The sequence below is a fragment of the Lygodium microphyllum genome, chromosome 18 (assembly GCF_053477565.2).
Source record: "Lygodium microphyllum isolate KBCC chromosome 18, Lygodium_microphyllum_v1.1.10, whole genome shotgun sequence".
Classification (NCBI taxonomy): domain Eukaryota; kingdom Viridiplantae; phylum Streptophyta; class Polypodiopsida; order Schizaeales; family Lygodiaceae; genus Lygodium; species Lygodium microphyllum.
Genome location: NC_141152.1, coordinates 11729861 through 11754545, shown reverse-complemented (window position 1 = coordinate 11754545; position 24685 = coordinate 11729861). Strand labels below are relative to the sequence as shown.

At 44.6% G+C, this 24685-nt stretch overlaps 2 protein-coding genes across 8 annotated transcripts in view; one reads left to right on the top strand and one right to left on the bottom strand.

Annotated features, from left to right (window-relative positions):
• The window catches only part of LOC148020585 (Metallopeptidase M24 family protein), a 227019-nt gene that overhangs the window by 80256 nt on the left and 122078 nt on the right, over positions 1 to 24685 (bottom strand). For 5 of the 7 annotated variants that reach the window (XM_087698370.1, XM_087698368.1, XM_087698369.1 and 2 more), the window contains one exon: positions 517 to 587. In XM_087698370.1, coding sequence (XP_087554496.1) covers positions 517 to 587 — 71 coding nt within the window. Of the gene's footprint in view, positions 1 to 512; positions 588 to 24685 lie in introns of all 7 variants that reach the window. The other 2 variants (XM_087698371.1, XM_087698367.1) reach the window with 2 other exon arrangements.
• Positions 1539 to 2171, top strand: LOC148020586 (uncharacterized). The gene is given in 1 exon segment (XM_087699360.1): positions 1539 to 2171. A coding segment is annotated over 1 exon segment (633 nt).

Genomic DNA, 24685 nt, shown 5'->3' with positions numbered 1-24685 from the left:
TTCAAGCCACATCCTCTTCTTTAAAGCAAAGTCCAAAGGTGGCAAGAACTCTCAAGAAGGGAAGCCAAGACATAAAGTAGAGGCACATGGAGGGTGGAGGAGCAGGCACAGAAGAGTGGTGCCTACCTGACGAAGGAAGGTGATTGACTGAAGGCTTAGAAAGAGAGAGAACTGTAACATAGTAGGGCAGCAAGCTGAGGAGCAGAGACCTAATCAGCTTGGCAGTGACATGTACCGCTCGCCAGTCTCTCATCTTCCTGTTAACTTACATTCATGTCATGGAAGACATTGCATTTGTATCCAAAAAAAAAAGTAGGGGTGAGCAGGCAGAGAGATACATGTAACTGTGGATTGCACACCTGCATTGTATGCCTTTACAAGAATGAATTGTTTTTCTGTTAAGTGTGTCCACAATGGATATTGTACTGTATGGACAAAGAAATGAAACCAAAAAGTCTCTACCAGTCTGTACATTGCAACAAACACGCAAGTAAAAACAAGGTTTCACTTACATACTCATGCATTTTAATCCAGCTGAGACCCGGCTTGAGAGCTGCTATGACCACCTTCTGAGCACCCAAAACCACCTGGAATTTGTTTATAGAAACCAAATGGCTACTCATGGATACATTTTACATGATATACAAGATACATTTTACACAATACACTGAGAAGTGCACATACATACATAATGTACAAGATACATTTATGCAAAACACAACTTCAGTCCCCCACGCATGCAAATATAGAATATACATTTTTCACAATACACAACAAATGCGTATAGATGTGCAAACTCTAAGAGCCTATGGAATATGAACTCCTACAGCACTCTAGAAGAACTTGAGTGTCTTGGCAGACAACATTTCACACGTGCAGCAAATGCATTCCCACACTGCAAAGCCTACTAAGGCATACATCCGCATGATATAGTCCCTCAGTACAATTGGTAGGACGACAAGGGCCATGACATACGACCCCAATTATAAAGTTCAAAGTGCTCTCATTATGCAATAGAGATCCTCTTGTCATTTTCAAGAAGAAATGAAGAATTATCAGCATAGCCATAAAGATCATGCATGCAATTGATCAAAACCCATGCGATGATCAACATTGGACAGCAGAGGGTAATGGCAACCGCACCAGCATGCACACTCATTTCTGGTGAAACAACTATTTATGGTATATCAATGTACAAAATTGTCGATAGATCCTAATATCTGAAACATTGAAAACATAGGTAGTTCTGATACTGATCAATATCATGGACTCTCTCTCTCTCTCTCTCTCTCTCTCTCTCTCTCTCTCTCTATATATATATATATATATATATATATATATAGTGTTCTACTCAGAGACACATCAGGGGCCACATACTACACTTCCACAGGTGACAGGCTATAGGTGGGAGTCAGCTTGCAGGAGGGAGACACGCACAGACCACAGTAATCGCGGGTCGGGAGGAGTGGCAGTGTTAATCAGGGAGAAGCTACAGCAAATGATCCAGGTAGTCCGTACACATTGAGCAGGCCAGATACATGTGGGTGAGAGTGCGGGGTGACGAACGCACTTTGTATGTTGCCATATGCTATTTCCCCCCTATGACATCCCCATACACCCCACCCAAGGAGCAATCACCATATGTGGCTTTGGATGAGGATATTTGGGAGTTCTCGAAGGAGGGAGAGGTTATCTTACTACAAGACTTTAATGCCAGGAAAGCCTCCCATCAGGTGTCTTTCTTTGATGCATCTCAAGAGATGCTATAGGAGCAGGATGTGTCATAGCTACAGCTGGAGAGGACATCTCAGGATATGGGGGAAGTCACCGAATATGGGAGATACCTTGTGGAGATGGGCACAGCACACAGGTTGGCCATTCTCAATGGCCTGGCTAGATACCCCCTATCCGGCGCCCTCACATGTTATCCTCATCGACACGGTGCCAGCACAATAGCCTATGTTCTTGCCCCACTGACGCTAATATCTCACATCCAGGACCTCTCAGTATCCCCACACCTTCTCGGAGCTGCAGTGGATCATGCCTACCTATTATTCACCATTGACCTCCAATTCCTTGACACGCAGACCCATCATGCAACTCACCGACACCCTAGATACCTCTTTTCCAGAGAGACAGAGGATACCTATGAGGCCGAGATCCTTAGATAGTTACATGATGCAGACCCCGATGTTCCATTACAGGAGTTGACTCAACAGTTCAATGAGGCACTACACATCACTGCAAGTGTAGCCTTTCCACACTCACGACCCATACAGAGAGCCTCCACTGGGGTAACACCTCGGAACAGCTGGTATGATGATGAGTGTTGTGAGACCAGAGCACGGCTACAGAGAGAGATAGCACTGGGGTCCACTACCCATAGACAAGCACAGACCAAGGTGATGGTATTTAATATACTACACCACAGTGGGTCAAGAGATCAGCACCTATGTCACAACTCTATAGAAACAGAATTTGTATCCTTTTTCGTTAATTTGTCTAAATAATGATTTATTAAATTTATTTCCTTTGCACTAATTAGATATAAAGAAAAGTGCATTGGAGCTAGTGATGAGTGGTCACAGGTTATGGTAGACCCACGCGGTGGGTTAGAGAAAGGATAGTTCACACTTCCACCTATATGGCCCAATTGGGCGCCTGTGACCAGAACTCACGCATATCAGGGTTAGACTCGCACACAGAAAGAATTGATGCCTTGAAGTGTGGGCTAGATCCGCCAGAACTGACAGTTACAATCAACAAGATGGCATGATCATGAAATGCTTGTACAATGTGCATGTGTGGACTAAAAGCTTGAAATGCACATGTCACAACTCTATAGAAACAGAATTTGTATCCTTTTTCATTAATTTGTCTATATAATGATTTATTAAATTTATTTCCTTTGCACTAATTAGATATAAAGAAAAGTGCATTGGAGCTGGCCACTGATGAGTGGTCACAGGTTATGGTAGACCCACGCGGTGGGTTAGAGAAAGGATAGTTCACACTTCCACCTATATGGCCCGATTGGGCGCCTGTGACCAGAACTCACGCATATCAAGGTTAGACTCGCACACACAGAAAGGATTGATGCCTTGAAGTGTGGGCTAGATCCGCCAGAACTGACAGTTACAATCAACAAGATGGCATGATCATGAAATGCTTGTACAATGTGCATGTGTGGACTAAAAGCTTGAAATGCACATGTCACAACTCTATAGAAACAGAATTTGTATTCTTTTTCATTAATTTGTCTATATAATGATTTATTAAATTTATTTCCTTTGCACTAATTAGATATAAAGAAAAGTGCATTGGAGCTGGCCACTGATGAGTGGTCACAGGTTATGGTAGACCCACGCTGTGGGTTAGAGAAAGGATAGTTCACACTTCCACCTATATGGCCCGATTGGGCTCCTGTGACCAGAACTCACGCATATCAAGGTTAGACTCGCACACAGAAAGGATTGATGCCTTGAAGTGTGGGCTAGATCCGCGAGAACTGACAGTTACAATCAACAAGATGGCATGATCATGAAATGCTTGTACAATGTGCATCTGTGGACTAAAAGCTTGAAATGCACATTTCTTTGCATAGGAAAGTCACATGAAGATTCTGATACCGTTTTTGCAATGTACACGGAAAAAGCTTTCATATGACACCCATATTGGGGGGTCCCTAAATTTTAGGAGGTCCCTATATTTTAGGAGCCTCAAATTAGCCTAAAAATGCTAGTCCTAAAAAATAGGGATCTCATTCTAAAAATAGTAAATTCTGTACTCTGACTGTGCTTACTAAATTTGGTTGTTTCTATTCTTGACAATATTCAGCCATATCAAGAAGCTTTTCAGCTAAGGACAGCTGAATAAAAGCCAAAGGACTGTCACAACTCTATAGAGGAGCCAAGCTAGTAGCTACAACAATTGTGGTAGAGGCCCTCACCCGATAGGTCACACGCATACATAGACTATGGGACTTACGCACACACACGTATACACGGTTGGCCCTTGAGTCCTCCAAGCACCTTGCCAGAGAGGGTGATACTTCATGCCCGTATGCACAGATGTCGGCCTGGTTTGAGCTGCATGGCTTTAGCATGGACAAGTTACCCCCCTTCCAGTACTCCCTTGATGCACCATCTCTTGATCTGAGCAGGTTAGAGATTCACAAGATCATCAAAATGGATCTTACCCAGTTGGATATCAGGCGGACATGGTTGATGCCAGGGCACGAGCTAGAAACACAGATGGCTTTCTACCGCGAGCATTTCCTTCATACTACGGATGATGGATTTATTGCTCGCCCGAGATACATGGACACCCACCTTTCCCATGGGATCAAATGTACTATTGGCCAGTTACACACCTCCTCACATCAGCTAGAGATTGAGACAGGTAGATATAGATCCATCCCATCAGAGGAGCGCATATGCCAGATATGCCAATTAGAGCCAAAGACAGACGAGTATTATATCTGCCGCTTCCCCGCGTATTATAAGTTCCGTGTTTGTTTCCATTGTCTTTTTACAAACGGATTTCAACCACTATCCAGAATCATGGATTTTACCGATCAATGATGCCTTGGCCTCTTTCTTCTTGAGATATGACGGCTTCGTGACATGCGCCTCAAGAGTACAGCTGCTCCAGGACACCGATACCCTTCACGGAGGCAGCTCACAGGCTTCTTGCAAATGAGACTCAGAAGACTTCAATACAGCTACAGCCACAATCCACACGAGAGCCTCTCTCACCGCTAGAGTCCACATACAGACAAGGAGTACTAATTGATCGAGCCGTTCAGCTTAGCCAATCCAGACGTCCTAGGCCTCGACACAGACACCGGTGACACCTTCATAGGCAGATACAGGGGATTATTGCTCGGGCTAGAGCTAGGCCCTCCATACCCACATGAGATTGTACCAGGGTGGACTAGGATTTCCTAGAGGGCACCATGGTAAGGTTGGGTTTCCCCCAGGCTTGGATTTCCAAGGTCTCCGCACTTTATAGCTCGGCCATCAGCAGGGTTCTCATAGGAAGGAGACGAGGGGAGGAGTTTTGGCTAGAGAGATCGGTCTGATAGGGCTGCCCCCCGGTCCCGTACTTGTTCCTTCTCTTTACAGAGGCGATGTCTCACTACCTCAAGTCACATGTCAGCGGTTTACGCAGCCTCCAACTTCCAGTAAGAGAAAAGACCGAGCTATTAGACTCAAAGTATGCAGATGACACAGTGCTCTACATAGAGGACGACAAATTGATGCTGGAGAGAGTAAGCTTGGCTCTTGAGATGTTCTGCACTACAGCGGGAGCAAAAATCAATTGGCGAAAGTCGGTTGGTTTCCTCACAGACCCAGACTCTAGCACGGAGTGGGGCATCCACCTGGGATTTAGATGGATGAGCAGAGAACAGACCGTCCGGTACCTAGGGTTCCAGGTGGGACTCGACATCACTCACGCCCAGCAGTTTCTTCTACTCCTCGATTCTATTCGGAGGAAGCTGACCTACTGGAGCACGGCTCGCCTCTCACTAGCCGGCCGAGCCCTGGTTATTGGTCCTCTTAGCGAAGGCTTGGTACATCGCCTCGTGTTGGTGCTTCTCCTCCTGTGTACTACAGCTTCGCCGCCTAGTGCGGAACTTCCTTTAGTCCGGGTCAAACGGCTCCAGGGATTCCAAGGCCAAGGTGGCATGGGCGACTATTATATGGCATTGGTCAGAGGGAGGGCATGGGATCATAGACCCAGAGTATCACAGTATGGCCCTCCTGGGCACGCTAATTGTCCGCGGCCTCACACCGAGAGGGCAAACCTAAAAGGTCCTATTGCAGGAGGGTCTTCAGGACTGTAGACCGAGGCTTGGCAGTGAGTGGAGGCCGTCCCTGAGATGGATCTTCACGACAGCCCAAATCACCCCCCCCCCCCAGATCACCCTTCCTACGTAGCTTGCTCCGCGTGTGGTAGGATCTCCGTAAGGCCCTTACCCAAAGCCCCCCAGGCTGCCAGGAGGAGATAGACCGTCGGCCGGTGATTTGGAACACCTAGGTCAGGGACTGGGAAGGGGCACAGATCGGCGAGCGCCCGCACATTCAATGGGCTGGTTGGGAGGCTGGCTCGGCTCGTACAATAGGGACATGGCGGGAGGTGTATAGGATGGCGGACGAGGAGGTGCTGAAGCAAGCATTAGGCTGCCAACCAGCAAGGAGTGGAGCTGAGGAGAAGGGAGATAGACGCAGCGATACCTCAGGAGTGCCTTGCTCCCCTGATCCGAGAGCCGATAGAGCCCAGGGAGGTATGGGCCGCCAAGTTTTCACCAGCAGGCATCCCCTTTCACGTGGCAGGAAGAGTGGGTGGCGCTCCACCTGGGACCTTTTTCACAGTACAGGAGGGGGGGCGTCTGGCTCTTGACAGAGCGCAGCAAGACGAGGGGATGGCTGTCCTTTCATGGAAGAGGATCCGGGTGGTTGGCCTTCAGGGGAAGATATGACGGTTGAACCCTTTGGTCTTTTGGCAAGAGCTCAGGGAGTGGCACCTCTGGATCTGGAAAGGAAGGCCACTTGATGAGCTGGAGTGGGATATGGGAGAGTGGCTTTGGCCGGCCACTGTGGTCGCCAAGAAGCCACCGAGGTTCCTAGAGTACACCACCAGGAGTGGCAGACACGTACTGATGCAGAAGGACATGGATTGGGCGCCGTCACGTAGCAGGCATTGGGCGGAGCATAGCATCAAGGAGTTGCTCCGACGGGCCTTCTGGTGCCGCCTATGGGACAGTTGGAGGCCGAGGAGGGTGTCGTATTTTTTGTGGCTGGTAACATATGGAGGCTTGGCAATGGGAAGTTGGCTTGCCCAGATGCAGAAGGAGGGAGTTTGTAAGTGCTGCACACAGTAGTCGATGGAAACCCCAAAGCACTGCCTTTGGTCGAGTGAGGTGGCACAACTCGTGTGAACAAGAGTATGCCGCATCCTGCGCCGAATAGCACCCAGCCTTGGTTGTATCTCTTGGGGTGCTTTCTGTTGGCAGGCCGTCAGCCAGGGCCGCCACCTTCTGTATGAGGTCAGGATGTAGGACAAGATATTCATCATCGAGGCAAGGTCGTGCACAGTGATGGGCTTAGAGGCTCTACCCATCCGCCAGGTATTGGAGCCCGTAGCAGACCGCTCTGAGATATGGGTAATCATAGGGAGTCTCACTGGTTGGCATATCTGGATGGCACTGCGTCACGTGGCTTTCGGCGGAGAGAGACCTTCAATACAGGCGACCCTAGCGGAGCTCTGGATCTCCATCATCCACTCCCTTTGAGGCCGATGGGATCAGGTGCAGGGCGAGTCCAGGGCTCATCAGGAGCTCCGTGGTCATTTCATGCGCACTTGGGCCTGCCAGGACCTGTTCTTTGTGATGCACGCAGGCAGCCCAAGATGGCGATACCCCCTCCCCCCCCCCCCTCATGGCTTCTTGCCCCTATCTCCCCCAGACCGCCTTGAGAAGGTTGTATATATGATGTATATGTGACTCTCACCAGCTCCAGCTTGGTCTGTTGAGCATGAGCACTTCTTTGTAGTTAGGTTTTTTCTGGAGTAATATGTACAACAGGCCTTTTGGCCAGCCAAGCACAACCAAAGACAAGCAGCAAACACTCACGAAGCCAAAAGGCTACCAAAAATACAATGCTATAGAAACAAAAGGAGGAAATCATTAAGTGGCCACAATAGGGGCGGTGCAAACCATGTCCATCCATGGGGGAGCCACCTCTCCTAGTATTAGACCAGCCGAGACCACCGAAGTAATCGTCCATAACAGCAATACTTGCACATGACTTACGTGACCATCGATGCCCACATGACTTACGTGATCACCCCAAAGAGGACAGGGCATTGGACAAAGGGCGCACGTCAACTACCCAATGGTCTATCAAGCCCTACAAAGGCAGATGGAATCAGCTATCGACTGTATTTGTTTATTAGTTTTTTTTTTTTTTTTTTTTGAATTTGATAGACGTAGCATTTAGTGGGGGTTCAAATTAGTTTTTGTCCTATTGAGTATCCAGGCCCCCAACAGGAGAATGATAAAGGATTGTCAAACCCAAGACCTTCACAAAACAAGCATAATATCCCTACCATTACTAGGTATTGGTCAAGAAGAATAAGGCTAAGGTGTGGATATAGCAAACATGTGAAGCAAGCAAGCAAGCTTAGGGAAAAAATTGCCTTGGAGACTGCCATGGGAAATGCCACGAACATGACAGATCTAGAGTCGACTGCTCCAAAAGACCGAAAATGAATAAATGCGCACAGATGCATGGGGTAATGGAAAGGGCGATGCAAGATTTCTTGCGTGATGCAACGGTGCCACTTGGACAGTGCCCTCGCATGGGAATTGTTCACTTGCCCAAGCACCCTTTTACAATCATATCATCCTAACAGTGCGGATAAGGTTACAAATGTCCATAATACAATACAAAAGAATAAATGAATGAATCTCGAAAAAATGTAAGCACCATCACTGTCACTATCAAGAGTAGAAGCCGCTCCCTCTCAAACTGGAAGGGAAAGCAAGAGGAAAGCACCCTCTCCGTGTCAAGCTACAGAAGTAAGGGAGGGTGTACCCAAACCGATCCTCGGTAACACGTACTGAAGAACCCGTCAGTTAACCGCTTTGGTCAAAATATCTACAAAATTGTCGGATGTAGGCACAAACTCTAGGCGGATAGTGCCTAGCTCAACCTACTCTCTGGAAAAATGGAAGTGGACTTCACATGCCGCGTCCGTCGTGTAATAATCGGATTGCCCGCAAGAGCAATGGCACTCTAGTTGTCGCAGTAGACAATAGTGAGAGAGTCGCATGGGAAATAAAGTGCCGCCAGTAAACTCCTTAGGTAGATGGGCTTGGTGATACCATCAAAGAGCCTCCTGCCATGTATCCGGCTCAAAATGCGCTATGTAATCGGCTCTAAATAGCGATACAAATGAAGCTTGAGAAGCAAACCGAGCAGATCTTCTAGGTCCCTCCGGAGTGGAATCTGGTGGTAGGATCCTCGAATCTCGCATGGTCTGCTGGTACCAGCAAGGTAACGGATCTTGCGGAGGGGGCCTAGGAGATGAAGAATCTGCAATAATATCATTAGCAGGAAGTAGGCCATGCTCAGTAGGCACGATCTCCAATGATATGGAAGAAGAAATATGAGCAAAATCCTATGCAGAGGATTGCACGATATCCCTCTTGTCAAAAACGACGTCCCTCCTAACAATCACCTTGTTTCTCCGAGGATCAAACAAATGATAGGCGTTCGCTTAAGAGGAATATCCAACAAAAATAAGAAGATCAGCTTGGGGAGAGAGATTTCCTATCTTATCATTAGGCACGTGTGTGCAGGCAAAACACCCGAAGACTCTGAAGTGGAAAATGACAAGCTAAGAGCCAAAAAATGCCTCATACGAGGTCTTCTGAGGAAGAGCCACAGTCGGGTACCGATTGAGGATATACACCAAAGTGTTAACAGTCTCAACCCAAAAGCGCTTAGGCAACTCTGCTGCGAACAACATAGAGCGTCCCATTTCCATGAATGTCCGGTTCCTACGCTCTACGACTCCATTTTGAGAGGGGGAGTTAGTAGAGATGAGTTGGCAAGAGATACCATGCTTTAGTAGAAACTTGAAAAACTTGTGGGAGATAAACTCACCACTGCGCCATTCAAAGCGACAATGGATGTTGGCCCACAAAATTCAATATGAATCAATCTAAGAGGTTCCTCAGCACGATGTGTGGACTGTTGAGGGAATAGGTTATAGTTTGCTTCCGAGCTGACAAGCTTTACAGACATTGCGAGCTAGTTTTAGACGAGGAAAGGCCCTCAACCAGGTGACGGCAAGATAACTCATAAAGAGAGTCATAACCAAGATGCACTAAGGCAAAGTGATAAAGACGCTCATTGTTCGTAGGCTCCCAAGATGTGGCTAATGCTTGGAAGCAATGGAACACGGAGCCCTCGACAGTCAGCTTGATCAGAAAGTGAGTCATGTCCTAAAGGCCATTGGGCTATGCCTCACCACGAGCAATCACTAAACCAATCTAAGAGTCAAGGATCTCGACTATGGTTGCTGTAAAGAAAACTGCTCACCCCAACTGGCAAAGCTACTAAACAAGAAGTTCACCCCAAGCTGGGAGACATGGTATACATTATCCAACGAAGCCAAATCCCAACCCTTGTCAGTGGCAAAACTGACGCTACATTGAGCCTGAATCTTGATTGAGGAGTTGTTTCCTACGTGAACCCACCCGGGTGCAGGGACTCGGGTACGGAAAACGTCCTCTATAGGAGTCATATGATGTGTAGCTCCACTATCGACAATCCAAATAGGAGCAGAAGTGCTCGGCTATGACGACTAGGTCTCTACGGTAACCTCGTCCAAAGGCAACTCACAGATGTGGACGAGACTCGCATCTGTTGTCTCTATGGAGACAATGTGGGCCTCTTCAGACCAATCAGACAAGCCCTCTGGAGTTGTTAACATTGTCGACTGAAATAGCTGAGCGGTGGCAGTATGAGTCTGACCTTTACATTGCCCCTTGCCATCACCCTGCCTCCCTAACTGGAGGTTGCCCAACTAAGGGCCAGGGGTCTGAGATTTAGATTTGGGCGTTGTGCCTCTAGCCTTTGAGTGCTTTTTGACAAGGTTGACAATACCTATTCTTTTTAGGTACATTTTGCTACCCTTTTTTGAGTTGTGACTCGGAGTTTCCTTGTGATTTCTCGAATTGATTTTGTTTTTCATTTTGAGTGGAGGTTTGATTTTGTTTGTCCTTCCGTTGTTGGCCCTTTTGAGAATGAGCAACAAGAGCTCCCTCTGAGAAAGAGTTCGTATGAAATTGGTCGAACCACCATGCATAACGCAACAGCTGACACTCAATTTTCATAGAAAGTAGGCATGGTAGGCTTTGAAACTATATCTTCCACAAAATTGAAGTATTTCGTGGAGAGCTTGTTCAGAAACAATGTGACTATCATCAAAGGACTTGGGAGTCCCCGTAGTGGAGAATTCGGCAAGAAGTCGTGGATACTCAGCCAACTTGACTTTCAACTCATCCCAGTCAGTGATTTTAAAGAGTTGGAGCTCATGGTCAAGATTTATATGACGGATCCTATCCCAGACCGCATAGCGGTGAGTCAAGTGTGCCCATTGTTAGGACGCTCAGTCAAAATGCTGAAGTTGAGAATGAAACTTAGGCAATAAGCCTTGCATCAGCTCGTCAACACTGAAGGCATTCCTAGCCTTTCATGAGTGGACAACCTTGTATGGAACAAGTACAGGATCCAGTTGGGGTTCCAACCCTTACACAAGATCCCATAGGTTCAAGGAGTCAAGGACATGTCTCATCAAGTTTGACCAAGTGGTAAAGTTTGACCCATTAAAATGAGTCTTATCATTGAAAGTATACTTGAAAGAAGATGAGGTGGAGCCATGAGGTGTCGAAAAAGTGGAATAACATAGAGATGGGGGGTAAGATGGTGGTGGTGGGTATGTCTGATAGGAAGAATGAGGGGGAAAAGGTGGGTAGGCAGAAATAAGTTGGGAGTGTCCAATGAGTGTGGATTGATGCGGAGGCACTGAAACATGAATGTTTCCATAAGGTGCCGATGGAGGTGGAGGCACTAGGACACGAAAGCCCTCTCCAAAGCTCGGCTGGGACACAACATCATGACCAAGAGGTACACTAGGTAATGCTATAGAGACAAGCTGTGGTACCAACTGATGCACACTCGGGAGAGATTGGGGGGGATACCTAGGCTGCAATGATCCCAAAGGTGTGTGACAAGTAGGTGGAACACCACCCGATGGAGGAAAGGATGAGGTCCTAAAGGCGGTGCCTATGTTTCCATAACCCCCTAGCGCGGTGTGAGATACTACATGAGGTGTTTGATAGGGGAATGTAAATGGTGTCAAGAGATGTGGGAAAGCAGTGGAAGAATGTGGAGGGATGGGTGGATTTTGAATTTTTGGTGTGAAAGATGCAGATGCATTTTGTTCAGTTTTACCATTTAATGATTGAAAATGAAATGAAAATGATGATGATGATGCGCCGTGCAATGTAGAAATAGAAACACCAAATTCATTCTGATTTTGAGAAGTAAACTGAAAAGAAGGAAGAGTAAAAGAAGAGGTACCTAGCTTTTTCTTATAATCCCCATGACGTGTGTTAACATATAAGAATTGATCCTCAAGAGAGCCTTTTTCATAGTCAATTGATTATACTCTAACTTCCTCATGATTTCTACCAGTATATTACAAAGCAGAAGAGGTAAAAGACGAAGGAACAAAAGACAAATCTAAAGTACCTTGCACCGGAGTGGACGGAAGAGGATGAAAGAATAGAACATACTTGAGATCTCTTTCTCCAACAGGGGGGCCCATCCCTAAGGGAGGTCTCGACGGTCCTACAATATCATCAGATTTATGTGCAACATTTGAAGAGAGAAATTCATGCATACCTTCACTAAGTAGCTTCTCCTAAAGGGCATTCTATCGATTGAGCTCCTCAATCTTCTTTCGTCTAAAGTCCATGATCACATAATATTCTTCAGTGGAAAGCTTGTATAGCCTTTCTTCCATGTTGTCAGAAGTATCTTCCACCATGTCAGAACTTTGTGGAGCAAGTTGTTCTACCCACTCTCGCTCGGTTCTCAGTATAGGTTGTTTTGGGAACTCAATTGGTGTTGATGTGTTCGAAGTCATTTGAACCTACTGTTGTTCTTACTTCTTGCGAAGAGCTTTCAAATCAAAGGCCTAGGTTTCTCAGAGAGTACCAGGCTCTGGTACCATGTAAATAAAATCCTCTGACACAGAACACAAATAGCAACCCTACGACAAAGCACAAACTAATAAAAGAACTGAGTTAGGGTTGGGGAAACTCAGAGACAATGACCACAGAAAATAACTGAAGTGATAAAAGTACTGAATATACAATGCTCATGCAACAAACACACTATGCACTGAATGAATATTGAACCTCAAACTCCTATATCTCAAGGACCAGGGCAAGGGTAATGAGCTAGAGAGTGTGTCGTACTCTGAACCAATCCAAAATCACAGCAAGGCAACCTCCAGATGTCGAACACCAGCAAACGCAGCAGTGAGAAGCTAGACCTGATGCAAACGGTAGTGAGGAGAGAGAAATACTAAAAACGAAGGCACTGCAGAACAGCCTGCAGAAGAGAGAAATACTAAAAATGCAAGCAGTCGCCTGGCTGGGATCAGCTCCAAATTGTGAAAAGAGGACTGGAAATCAGGCGCCAACTCATCCCATGTAGACAGCAATGGACAGCTTCGACTGAGATGTCCTCCGTGAATGGGGTGTGGGCAGCAAGCTGAAACACTTGAAATCTGTAAAAATGAGATTGAGGATTGAATGGAGGGCAGCATACATATATATAGAAAGTTTGGGCCCTCCCAAGTGGGTTTGAGCTTATGGGACACAAAAACTCTCTAGGATCACGTTTCTTTTAAATAAACCAGGTTTCTGCATTGATTAAGCAAGTTTTGGGGCTGTTTAAGTAAAGCTAATACATTTTTAGCTCAATAGGTCTTTGTATCCAAAGTAGCATCCAAGATATCAACATTATTGTGATTAGAAAATGCTTCTTCATTATGCTAGACGTACTCACTCAGCAATGTGCTGGCAAACTCCAACAAATACTCCCAATCTAAAACCTAAGATTCATTTGGAGCAAAAGTCACCTCTGCATAACAGCTCATCTAATGCTGAACTGCCAGGGCTCCTCAGAATTCGTCGTCAAGGAATCACAACTGTGTTTGCTGCATTTAACTTGCGGCTAAACATCAAAACATGGCTGAATCTTAGAACCCGATGTCATCTCAATATAGGGAACCGTTTCTTTCCCCTCATCTGTTGGGTTTGACTCATGCCTATCATCAAAGAGGAGTGTTAGTGATCCTTGGTAGGGCATTGGGGGACTTTTTACTCTCCTTGAGAGGCTTTTTCCCCCTGTTATATTCTTCTTTATTTTATGTGCCTATGCTACATAGTTCGGGCACTTATCGTGTTTTACACCTTTCGTGTGTGAACACACATTAACAACCCTAAGGTTTAAGGGTTGTACTTTGTACTTGCACATTACTCTTTGATTATTGTATTGGGAGTCATGTCTTCACTCTCACACTCTCTTAATTGTCAACTATGTACTCTTTGATTATTGTATTGGGAGCCGTGTCTTCACTCTCACACTCGCTTCACTATCACCTATGTGCTCTCAGCTAAGCTTCGATCCTTCCCATCTCTCACATTTGCTATCAAAGAACACGTTCAACTTAGTCTCTCGCATTGTGCAGTCCTGCGCCAGCAACATCGAGAGCTCATAGCTCAGCTGGGCCACACCCTGGTTCTACTGCCAAGTGCATTAGCTGTTCGCTCACCAGGTGCGCCGATCAAATCTATTGCATGCCCGCCACGTGCAGCACCTCCAATCGCCCTATCCGCCAGCAGCCAACATTGCCACATGTCCTCTAGTAGGCGCCTGCAGTGCCACCAGAGCCTCCTCCCTCTGCCTCGTCGGCCCGCGATCACCACCTGCTCCTGTTCTTACTCTGCCATCAGTGTCAGGCTTGCCATTGTCTCCACCTGCAACTCACCACCTCGTTAGCATCCTCCGCTTGGAAAGGAAGTAAAAAGATACATTTTTTAAATTCAAAATTTGAATTTCAGATAGGGGCTTCTGCTTCAATGGGCTATTTCTGCTCCAGACGTGTTTGGGACACATTTATTACAGAAAATTCTTAGAATTTGGGTCAAAAATTTGGGCCTTTTGGATTTAGTGCACACATTTGGCACATATACTTTAGGTTCAATCTAAAATAGAATAAAATTGTGCATTTTGAACAACAAAATTTTGGGGTGTTTGCATTTGTTATGTTGCTGAGCACTATTTGTATAATGGATGGCATGTATATTGGACAATTTTGGCAAAGTGTGATCAATTTTTTTTCATTACAACATGGTGCTTGTTGTAACTTCTGAAAATTCTCATATTTTCTGGTTGGTCCAATTTTAGGTCTTGCTCTTGTGCTCCTTGAAAAGGTTACATCTACCATGGGAAATCAAGGACAATGTGATATATTCACGTACGTATCCAAGGAGGATAGATTGGAAGGCAATAACTATTCTCTATGGTCTTTCATGATTCAAAATGTGTTAATTGCAAAAAATCTTTGAGATTATGTTAGTGGTAAAGAAGTTCATCTTGGAGTTGTGGCTCTTGCAACACCTCCTCCAAGTGGACATGGTCAAAGGCTCGCTCTAGCTCAGCCACTTTCCCATAGATCAGTAACACAAAGGGCTTGGAACACACAAGATGCTCAAGCATTGGCATTGATTGCATTGGCGATCCGCGGTCTATAATCCCATACATACAATCTGCAGCTTCTTCATGAGAAGCATGGCTTACACTTGAGCAGATGCCCTACTGGAAAAAACAAGACACGCACATCTTTCTTGAAGAAAGAACTTGAGAATGTGAAGACAAATGAAGGTGATTCCATACAGGATCATCTTAATAAAATTCAGAACTTGCATGAGTAGCTAATGAATGTAGATGATTATTATTTAGATGCACTGTTGATCTCTACTACTCTGAATTCATTACCGCTCTCTTATTTAGCCTTTCATACGGCCATGAATCTCACCATGAGAATTTTCCCACAGCCACTTACTTTCCTTCAATTGGTTAGTTTGCTCTTAGAAGAAGAGCAAATAAGAAAGAATAGTGGGGTGGATGTAATAGCCTCTAAATAGGCTTTTATGGCTAGGCAAAAGGGCAAGGGCAGCAATCTAAAAATGCTCCGCACAATTATGGAAGTTAAAGTATTTGACGAAGCAGCAAGAAACAAAGGGGCACGCAAGCCAAGAAGGGCAATTGCTACTATTGTAAGAAGCCAGGTCAATACATAATAGAATGTTAGAAGTGCATAGCCAAGGAAAAGAAGTTACGGATGTCTGTTTCTGATGCATCTTCTACTACTACAGAGTCTGCGTCTTTTATTGTAGACCGTGAGTACTATTTCTATACTTGCAATTATGACTCTTCTTGGGTTAATAGAGCATTTAGCTCTACTGAGGATACTAGCACTTGGTTCTTTGAAAGTGATGATTCTAGGCACACTACATTCTGCAAGAATTTGTTTTCCTTTGTTATTGCAACTCCTGTTAGCAATTTTGTGCAGTGTACCAACAATGCATCTTACCCTGTTAGAGGTATTGTGGAGATTTTTTTACAGCCATTGATGGCTCTACTCTCCATTTACAAGGTACATTATATGTGCCACGCATAAAAAGGAATTTGTTGTCCATTTCTTCTTTGGCAAAGTATGGTATGTAAGTCACATTTAATGATGACAAATGTATGGTAAAGGATAAACAATTCTTGATTTTGGTTTGATTGGCACATTATGTCTTGACTCTATGAGTTAGATGCTTATTCGGTTGATCAGTCAGTCTATTTAGCATCTATCTTACTCCTACTATGTCGCAAGCAAACTTATAGCAAGCTCGCATAGGGCACGTCAACTATGGCAATTTGATGCTTATGCAACGTACACAGATGCTAGATGGCTTCTCTCTCTTGGAGGTACCTCCTGAGCATATTTGTGAGAGATGCATTTTGGGCAAAATGCATCGATTCTCGTTTCCTCGTAATGTTGCTTTTAAGGCAACCACTAGATTACAAATTGTGCATTCGGATGTATGTGGACCAATAAAGACTAAATCGTTGGGTGGCTATTATTATTTCCTCACCTTCATCGATGACTTTACTTGTTTTTGTTGGGTCTACTCATTAGTGAAAAAGTCAGAGATGTATGATGCATTTTTGGCTTTTGTTGCACTTGCTGAAAATCAATCTAGCTGCGGGATTAAGACTCTCCATTTCAACTGAGGGGAGAAATACATGTCTTCCATCCTGAATAATTTTTTGAAGTAGGAAGGCATTGTCCATCAGTATACTACTGCATATACTCCACAGCAGAATGGGGTTATATAGAGGAAGAATTGGTCACTCATGAAGATGGCCAAGCGTATACTTAAAGCTAAGAGTTTGCCACATGGTTTTAGGATGGAAGTAGTTGTGTGCTTGCCATACTTTGAACAAGTGCATTACCAAGGCATTAAAGAATGTTACGCCTTTTGAAGACAGGAAAAACTTTAGTTGGTCATTTTCGTACTTTGGATACCTTGTGTATGCTCATATTCCCAAAGTACTAAGAAAGAAGTTGGACAACAAGGCTATTTAATGTATTTTTGTAGGGTACAGCAGTAAGAGCAAGGGATATAGATGATCTTCTACTCACAAGGACACATGTTGATCAGATTTTAGCATTCAAGCAAAGTTTACAGCAAACTTTTGAGATGTATAACTTAGGGCCTTTGCACTACTATTTGGACAGTCAGTTCATTCATGATGCTAGAGGGATTAGATTGCCACAGTCTACATATATTGATAGATTTCTTGAGAGGTTTGGCTTATAGGACTGCAAGCCGATTTGCACACCAATGGAAACTAGACTCAAGCTGTCCTTGCATATGATGACAGTGAATGTTTTGTCATCCATGCATATGCTCCAACAATTGGATTTCTCATTTATTTATGCCACACAAGGCCAGATATTCAGTCTGCAATTTCAACATCGAGCAGATATTGTTAAAAGATAAGCATAGAAACTCTCCTTACACTAGAGAGGATAAGGGTCACTAGGTGTAAATGGACTGGAGGACAGGGAAAATGTAACGAGGACGTGAAAATTTGATGCTTTGCTTATGTTTAATTGACATTTGATTAAAGGATTAATCAAATGTGCAATTAAAAGATGCACATGTGTTGCACATGTGAGGTGCAAGCTACTTTTTCACAGTTGAAGGCCGAAGGACCCTGTGAAAAAGATGGATGTCAAAGGCAAAAGTTGTAACAAGTTACACTTGTTAGATTTTAGGTGAATTTTAGTGTCAGTTTGTCCCTAGGACCATTAATTGGCCATTAAGTGTCAGTGGTGACACTAGGGACTAGGCATTAATTAATGGATTAATGCTTGTCCAAGGGTCAATTAATACATGGGACCACTTTGGGTTGCAAATGGCCTAGCCAATTAATTTTTGGATGGGCAAGGTCAATTTTCTGGGCATGAATTAAGGGCTAAATTATTTTTCAGAATGAATTAATTCTGAAAATTAATTAAATGGTTGAAAATTGCTGAAAATGGATTAAGAAAGCTGCCACTTGCCAAAACTTTCCCATGCAAGTGGGGGAAAGGCTAAATAGGACTAAAGGGAGAGGAAAATCTCGTTTTTTCATTTTGAAGCTATTGAGAAGAGGTGTTGGACTGTTGCTGCCAACTTTTGGGGCCATTTCCCAGCCATTGGAGACCATTTTGGTGATGGAGATTGCATATTCTTGACCTTGGGAAACTGGCACTTGCTGTTGATGCACTTTCTCCTGAAGATTACAGTCTCTGATGCTCCTATTGTTATTGGTGCATTTGTTTGGGGCTGGTACAGCAGGGCAGTAGCTGATTTTGATCAGTTCTTTGCGACAAATCTCAGAACTTTCTCTCTCTACAGCATTCTCTCATCTTCTTCAGCCTATGCTCAACCATTCTCAACAATTCTTGGCCATTCGTAGGAGATCTCAGCCATTTTTGGTGGGCTGATCTGTAATTTCTACAGTAAACCCTCATTTACAGCAGAAATTAGGGTTTAGCAGCCACCTTGGGATCCGTGCCAGAGATTGAAAGCTTAAGGGACTGAAATCAACAGCTGATAATTGAGGATTATCAAGGGATTTCAAGAGCCAGCCCATCCCAAATTGATTTGGGGCAGCATTTGCCCAGCCAAGGGTCAAATTGGAGAAGAAGTCCTGGGTAAATCAAGGGGCAAATGACCCAAAAGGCTTGCTGGTCATTTATGACAGCAAGAGCAATTGGTTAGCAGGAGGAGATTGAAGAATCTCAAGTTGTACTCCTTCCAATTGAATAAAACCTAAAGAAATACCGCAAGGGGCGCCAGTTTTGGGGCCAATAGGGAGTCTACTGTCCAAGAATGTTATGGTAAAGTGTATATTTCATTTTACGTGCATTTATTTATTGCTGTAATTAACTCTTAAATCAGGTTATCACCACCCATTCTAAGGAGGGCTGGTTTCACGAAACCCTAACCCTAACTCCTCCAGTGGCTATATAAACAGCCTAAAGTACACACTAAATGTAGAGGAGAGTGTACTAGTTGTACCCTGAGCAACTGACTAAACAAGATCTGTTCTCTCTCTCTCCCTCTTGTGCGCACTCTCTCATGCCTTTAACTCTGATTTGCAACATGGTATCAGAACCATCTCTGATCCTTCAGCTTCCCTCAGCCTCTTTACACATCTAAGTGCACAAAAAGAACTCTTGCCATCTCAATTATCTTCCTTTCCACCATAGCCAACCAAACCCCTCGACCTTGGAGGAGTTGGTGTGTGCAATAGAAGCAGTTTCAGCTCCTAATTTCTTCTGAACATCTTCTTCTTAGCTCAGGGCGATTTAGCCTTGCACATCAAAGACTCGGATTAGGCGACATGGTGGGCAATATTGTCAAAAACGCAAAAACAGGCGCAAATTTGCAAACCTGACATTATGAGCTGTTGTGCGTACTGACAAGGGCGCAATCACTGGGGCCACCGTAGGGCTTTCATCGCCCCCCTAGTAGGCCATCTCCCCCTAAGAGGGTTTGGAGAAATTCCATCTCTGTTGGCTGCTATAAGCCAAACCCTAACTGTGGGTCTTTGACAGCCATAGCCAAGAAGATTCAAGCTTCTTCAATCTACAAATTCTTTCAATGTTTGGTCATTAATAGTGATTTTAATCACTGAGTCAACTCTTCCAGAGTCAGTTACTAATCTGGGAACTTCATTTCAGAGGTTCTTTTACTTGGAAGGTCATCATCAAGCTCATCAAGACCAAATCTACCATCTCTAGAAACATAAACTACAGATGAGTGCTTGTAAGCACTAAGGTACATTGCTCAATCATTATTGCTGCTGGTATTTACACAATCTGAATGTTTTTCATCAGAAAATTAAAACAATTGAGTGCTTTACTTCATGTTGTAAGGCTATGTGTACAATTATAAACACATAGACCCCATCCTATCCTAAACTTGTATTGCATATCATGTGTGGTTTTTTCAAGTACACTGGTCAATGGAATCAGAGGGATGAGTGTCATTGTACTCTCCTCGGAGTCATCAACAACAAGCATTGAAATGATAGACGGTCCTTGTCCAACACAAGGTTCATCCACTAAGCCTAAAACCACACATTTTTAAATCCTAAAAAGACCATTAAACCTCGGAAGGAGATTGCACATAAGAAAGGACAACCAAAGTCATATTTTGAACTATTACATATGTATGATTTTCAGCATTTCTCCTCATTACAATTTTGATATCAATTGTTTGATTTGCTTTTGCATTCAGTGGCAAGGTAAGGGACTAGATACTACCCTTGTTCTAACAAGTGGTAAGACCTTCCCAATGGCCACAACATATGCTAATGTCCGTCCTTAAATTCGGAAATTTAATGGAAAAGATTTCCATCCTTGGCAAGTCTTGGTCAAATACAAAATGATGGAAAGAGGATATTGGCCCTTCATAAAAGGAACCAAAGCAATTGACCCATCCAATCGCCTTGATGTAGAAGATGATGAACGAGCTTAGGCCCTCATCATGCTTCATTTAGATTAATCTTTAATTCATCACATTGATCAACTCTCAACTGCAAAAGAAAAGTGGGATGAGCTCGAAAGGCTCTACAGTGCTACAGGGAAGAACTCCAAGATATTTCCCAAGATTGAGTTTTTTAGCTTGGAATACAAACAGGGAGAAAATCTAAGCAACTTCATTTCACATATGAAGGGGCTTAAGGCATAGCTTGCCTCCGTTCAAGCACCTATCCATGATGAAGATGCCATTGGCATCCTGCTAAAGTCTGTGAAGAAGGTTTTTCCAACCCTTGTGACTACCCTAACTAATATCCCGAACCCAACTTTAGCAAGTACCATCCAGCCATGCCTGAATGAAGAGAAGAGAAACAATACTGAAGGGCCTTCAACATTTACTTCCCATGAGCAAGTGTTAGTCCATACAGCTTCTACTAAGTGCTCCTTCTGTCACAAAAAGGGGTATATTATGAGCAACTGCTGGAAGAAATATCCTGATAAAATGAAGTGCAATAAATGCAAAAAGACCGGGCATATCACCAGTAAGTGTCCCGGTGTTCCACAAGTACCTAAGGAATTGGAGGTCAACTTTGCCTCCCAATCCACAGGTGACCGAGTCTTTTGAGTCTTGTAACACTCTCTACCTATAACCTTTTCTTGTAACCTTATTTATAAAGGCATCTCATTGAGAATTAAGGGGAGGTATCCTATTATGTTTTATCCAATGCCACCTGGCATTGAGGGGGGGTGTTGAAAGATAAGCATAGGAACTCTCCTTACACTAGAGAGGATAAGGTTAGCTAGGTGTAAATGGACTGTAGGACAGGGGAAACCCTAACCCTAACTCCTCCAGTGGCTATATAAACAGCCTAAAGTACACACTCGATGTAAAGGAGAGTGTACTAGTTGTACTTTGAGCAACTGACTAAACAAGATCTTATTCTTGTACTTAAGCTCTCTCTCTCCCTCTTGTGCACACTCTCTCATGCCTTCAACTCTGATTTGCAACAGATATATGCACAAACCATGCATGTCACATTGGCAAGCTGTGAAGCTTGTTTTTCATTACTTGCAAGGGAGTAGGACTCTTGGATTGCTTCATGCCAACGGGAGACCGCTGCAATTACACGCTTACAATGACTTAGATTGGGCTGGTGATTTTGATTCACACCACTCTACTAGTGGAAATTGTTTCTTTCTTGGGTCATCTTGCGTTTCTTGGCTTAGCAAGAAACAATCCACTATTGCCACATTGTCCTGTGAGGCTGAATACAAAGTAGCTTTCACTACTACAGTTGAATGTGTATGGTTGAGATGTTTGTTGGCTGATCTTGATGTATCTGTCAAACAGAACCTACTCCTTTGTTTATCGACAATGAAAGTGCCATTATTAGTGGGACAAAACCCATTGTTTCATGCACGCGCAAAACACATAGAGATCCACTATCACTTTGTCAGAGAGAGGCTACATGCAGGAGATATCAGCCTTATCTACTATGCTACCACCAACAATGTGGCAAACATCTTCACCAAAGCTCTTCCTTGCGACAAATTTGAAGCATTCCGCAATGCTTTAAATTTAATCTCCTTTAGTGGATGATCCTTGTATGTTGATCACTCCTCAGTCTAGGGGGGTTTGTTGGGTTCAACTCACGCCTACGCTCACAAACGAGTGTCGGTGACCCTCAATAGGACATTGGGGCACTTTTTATTCTCTTTATGAGAGGCTTTTTCCCCCAATTATATTCTTCTTTATTTGATGTTCTTATGTTTAAAAGTTCGGGGATATTATCGTGTTTTACACCTTGCAAGTGTTAACGCACATTAACAACCCTAAGGTTTAAAGGTTGTACTTTGTACTTGCACATTACTCTTTGATTATTGTATTGGGAGTCGTGTCTTCACTCTCACACTCTCTTCTCTGTCAACTGTGTACTCTTAGCTGAGCTTCAATCTTTCCCATCTCTCACATCACCAGCCTCAGAGTCAACTGCAAAAGCCTATGCCACCTGATCAACAAAGGCAGTTCTCAACTCTGACATAGCTATCAGCTTCCTATCTGCAGTCGGTCACCCTGGCTAAGGCCAATCTTGGATGTGGTCTCTTGCTGGACTGCAGGCCTGTGCAATGTGTGACTGCATGCCAGTAATTGCACACACTGGACAGCAGGTCTTCCGGAGTTCATAGTTTCTCTGTCTCTCTCTCTCTCTCTCTCTCTCTCTCTGCTACAGATCTCTGTCTGCACAGAGTTACTGCCCAGGTTCAGGCCTCTGCCTGCCAGCCTGTTTTGATGCACGCACAGGGACCCTACCCCACTGCAGATGACTGCATGGACTGCAACCCTGCCTACATCATGCCGGTTTGTTCTCCCAGCCTGCCTAACTGGCACAAGGCTGTGAGATGTCTCCCTGAGTGGCACGAGATCTGCCTGAGGGGCACAAGACCGCCTGCCTTCTGAGGATTATCTGCACAGTCCAATGAGGGCTGGGAGCGTGCGCAGAAGGCAGCTCTCTCTCTCTCTCTCTCTCTCTCTCTCTCTCTCTCTCTCTCTCTCTTTTCGTAAAAGGTAATTGTATTAATTACGAAAAAAAGGTACAAGTTTACATGATTACAAGATCCACAAGGGCTCTAAGCCAACGTGTGTAAAATCCCAGTACGAAGCCACGAAAAAGGTACACAAGTCATGGCAAAGACCCAGAGGAAATTGCCATATCCCAGGGAAGTAAGTCCTCCCGAGGGAGCAAGTCCGAGTGCCGAATGAGATCTATCTGCCAATGCAAGAGACCTTTAAGCCTGGCAATGTGTCTCGGTACATTAGAGACCGAATCAAAAAGAAAGGCATTCCAAGTGGTCCAAATGTGCCAACATCCCCAGTATCTAAAAAAGTGGAATAAGATCTTCATATGCAACTGTGGTGCTGTGGGGTATTTTGGGCACACAAAAACCCAATCGAAAGGGGTTAGTGAGAGCCCCACCACCGCGCGCCAAACCTGTGACAAGAGCGACCAGATATTCTTAGCGAGCGGGCAAGAAATAAATCGATGTCGGGCCGATTCCACAATAGTGGTGCAGAAGAAACAATTGCCGTTCGAGATTCCACGCTTGGAAAGGGCCGAGGCAAGAGGAAGACCACCAATCATCACCGGCCAAAGAAAGACCTTATATTTGAAAGGTGTCTTATTCAACCAGCCCTCCATCATAGTTGCCTTCCACCATGACTGAGATTTCCGCAATCCCCATACAGTATTAGCTTTAACACCCAGCCATTGATGATCTTTAATCAAAAGATGATACACCTGATTAGCAGAGGCCTTCTCCAGACTCAACCGGCCTGCAAGGTCCCAGTCCTACCAAGGATGATCCACAGCAAGGGCAAGAAAGGGTTTCCTGCTCTGAAACACTAACAAAAGCTGTTCCCATAAATCACGGTATCCACGCGGGATTCTGAAAAGTCTCCTGGCAATACGAAACGATATGAAGACATTACGACTAGCAAGGGTGGCATCCGCAACTGAAGTCACACCCAAACGGGCCATGCGGTTAAATTTTGGTCTGAGCTCATGTTTGTCTTCCCATGAAAGTAATCTTGAGACTGCCAACAATTCCAGTTGAAAAGAGTTAGTATGCAAGCGGTCCTCCGCTAGATGCCAACGCGCCTTTTGGAGCACCACTTTCCAGGAGCCGACCAAATGCAAAAACAGAGAGAAGGACGGACTGGAAAACCGAGAATCTGCATTAAGGACATGCCACCAGGAGCTCCGAAGTTGTGTATTACCATGCCGAAGCCCGCTGTCCTCAAGAAAATAACGGGCTATAATGGCCCACGAGTGATGATCCACACACATGGCGTGAAAAAGAGACCAACGAAGTGCCAGCATATGAGTTTCGGCATCCAAAATAGCTCCACCACCCAAGCCTTTAGGGGTACATGTATGTGACC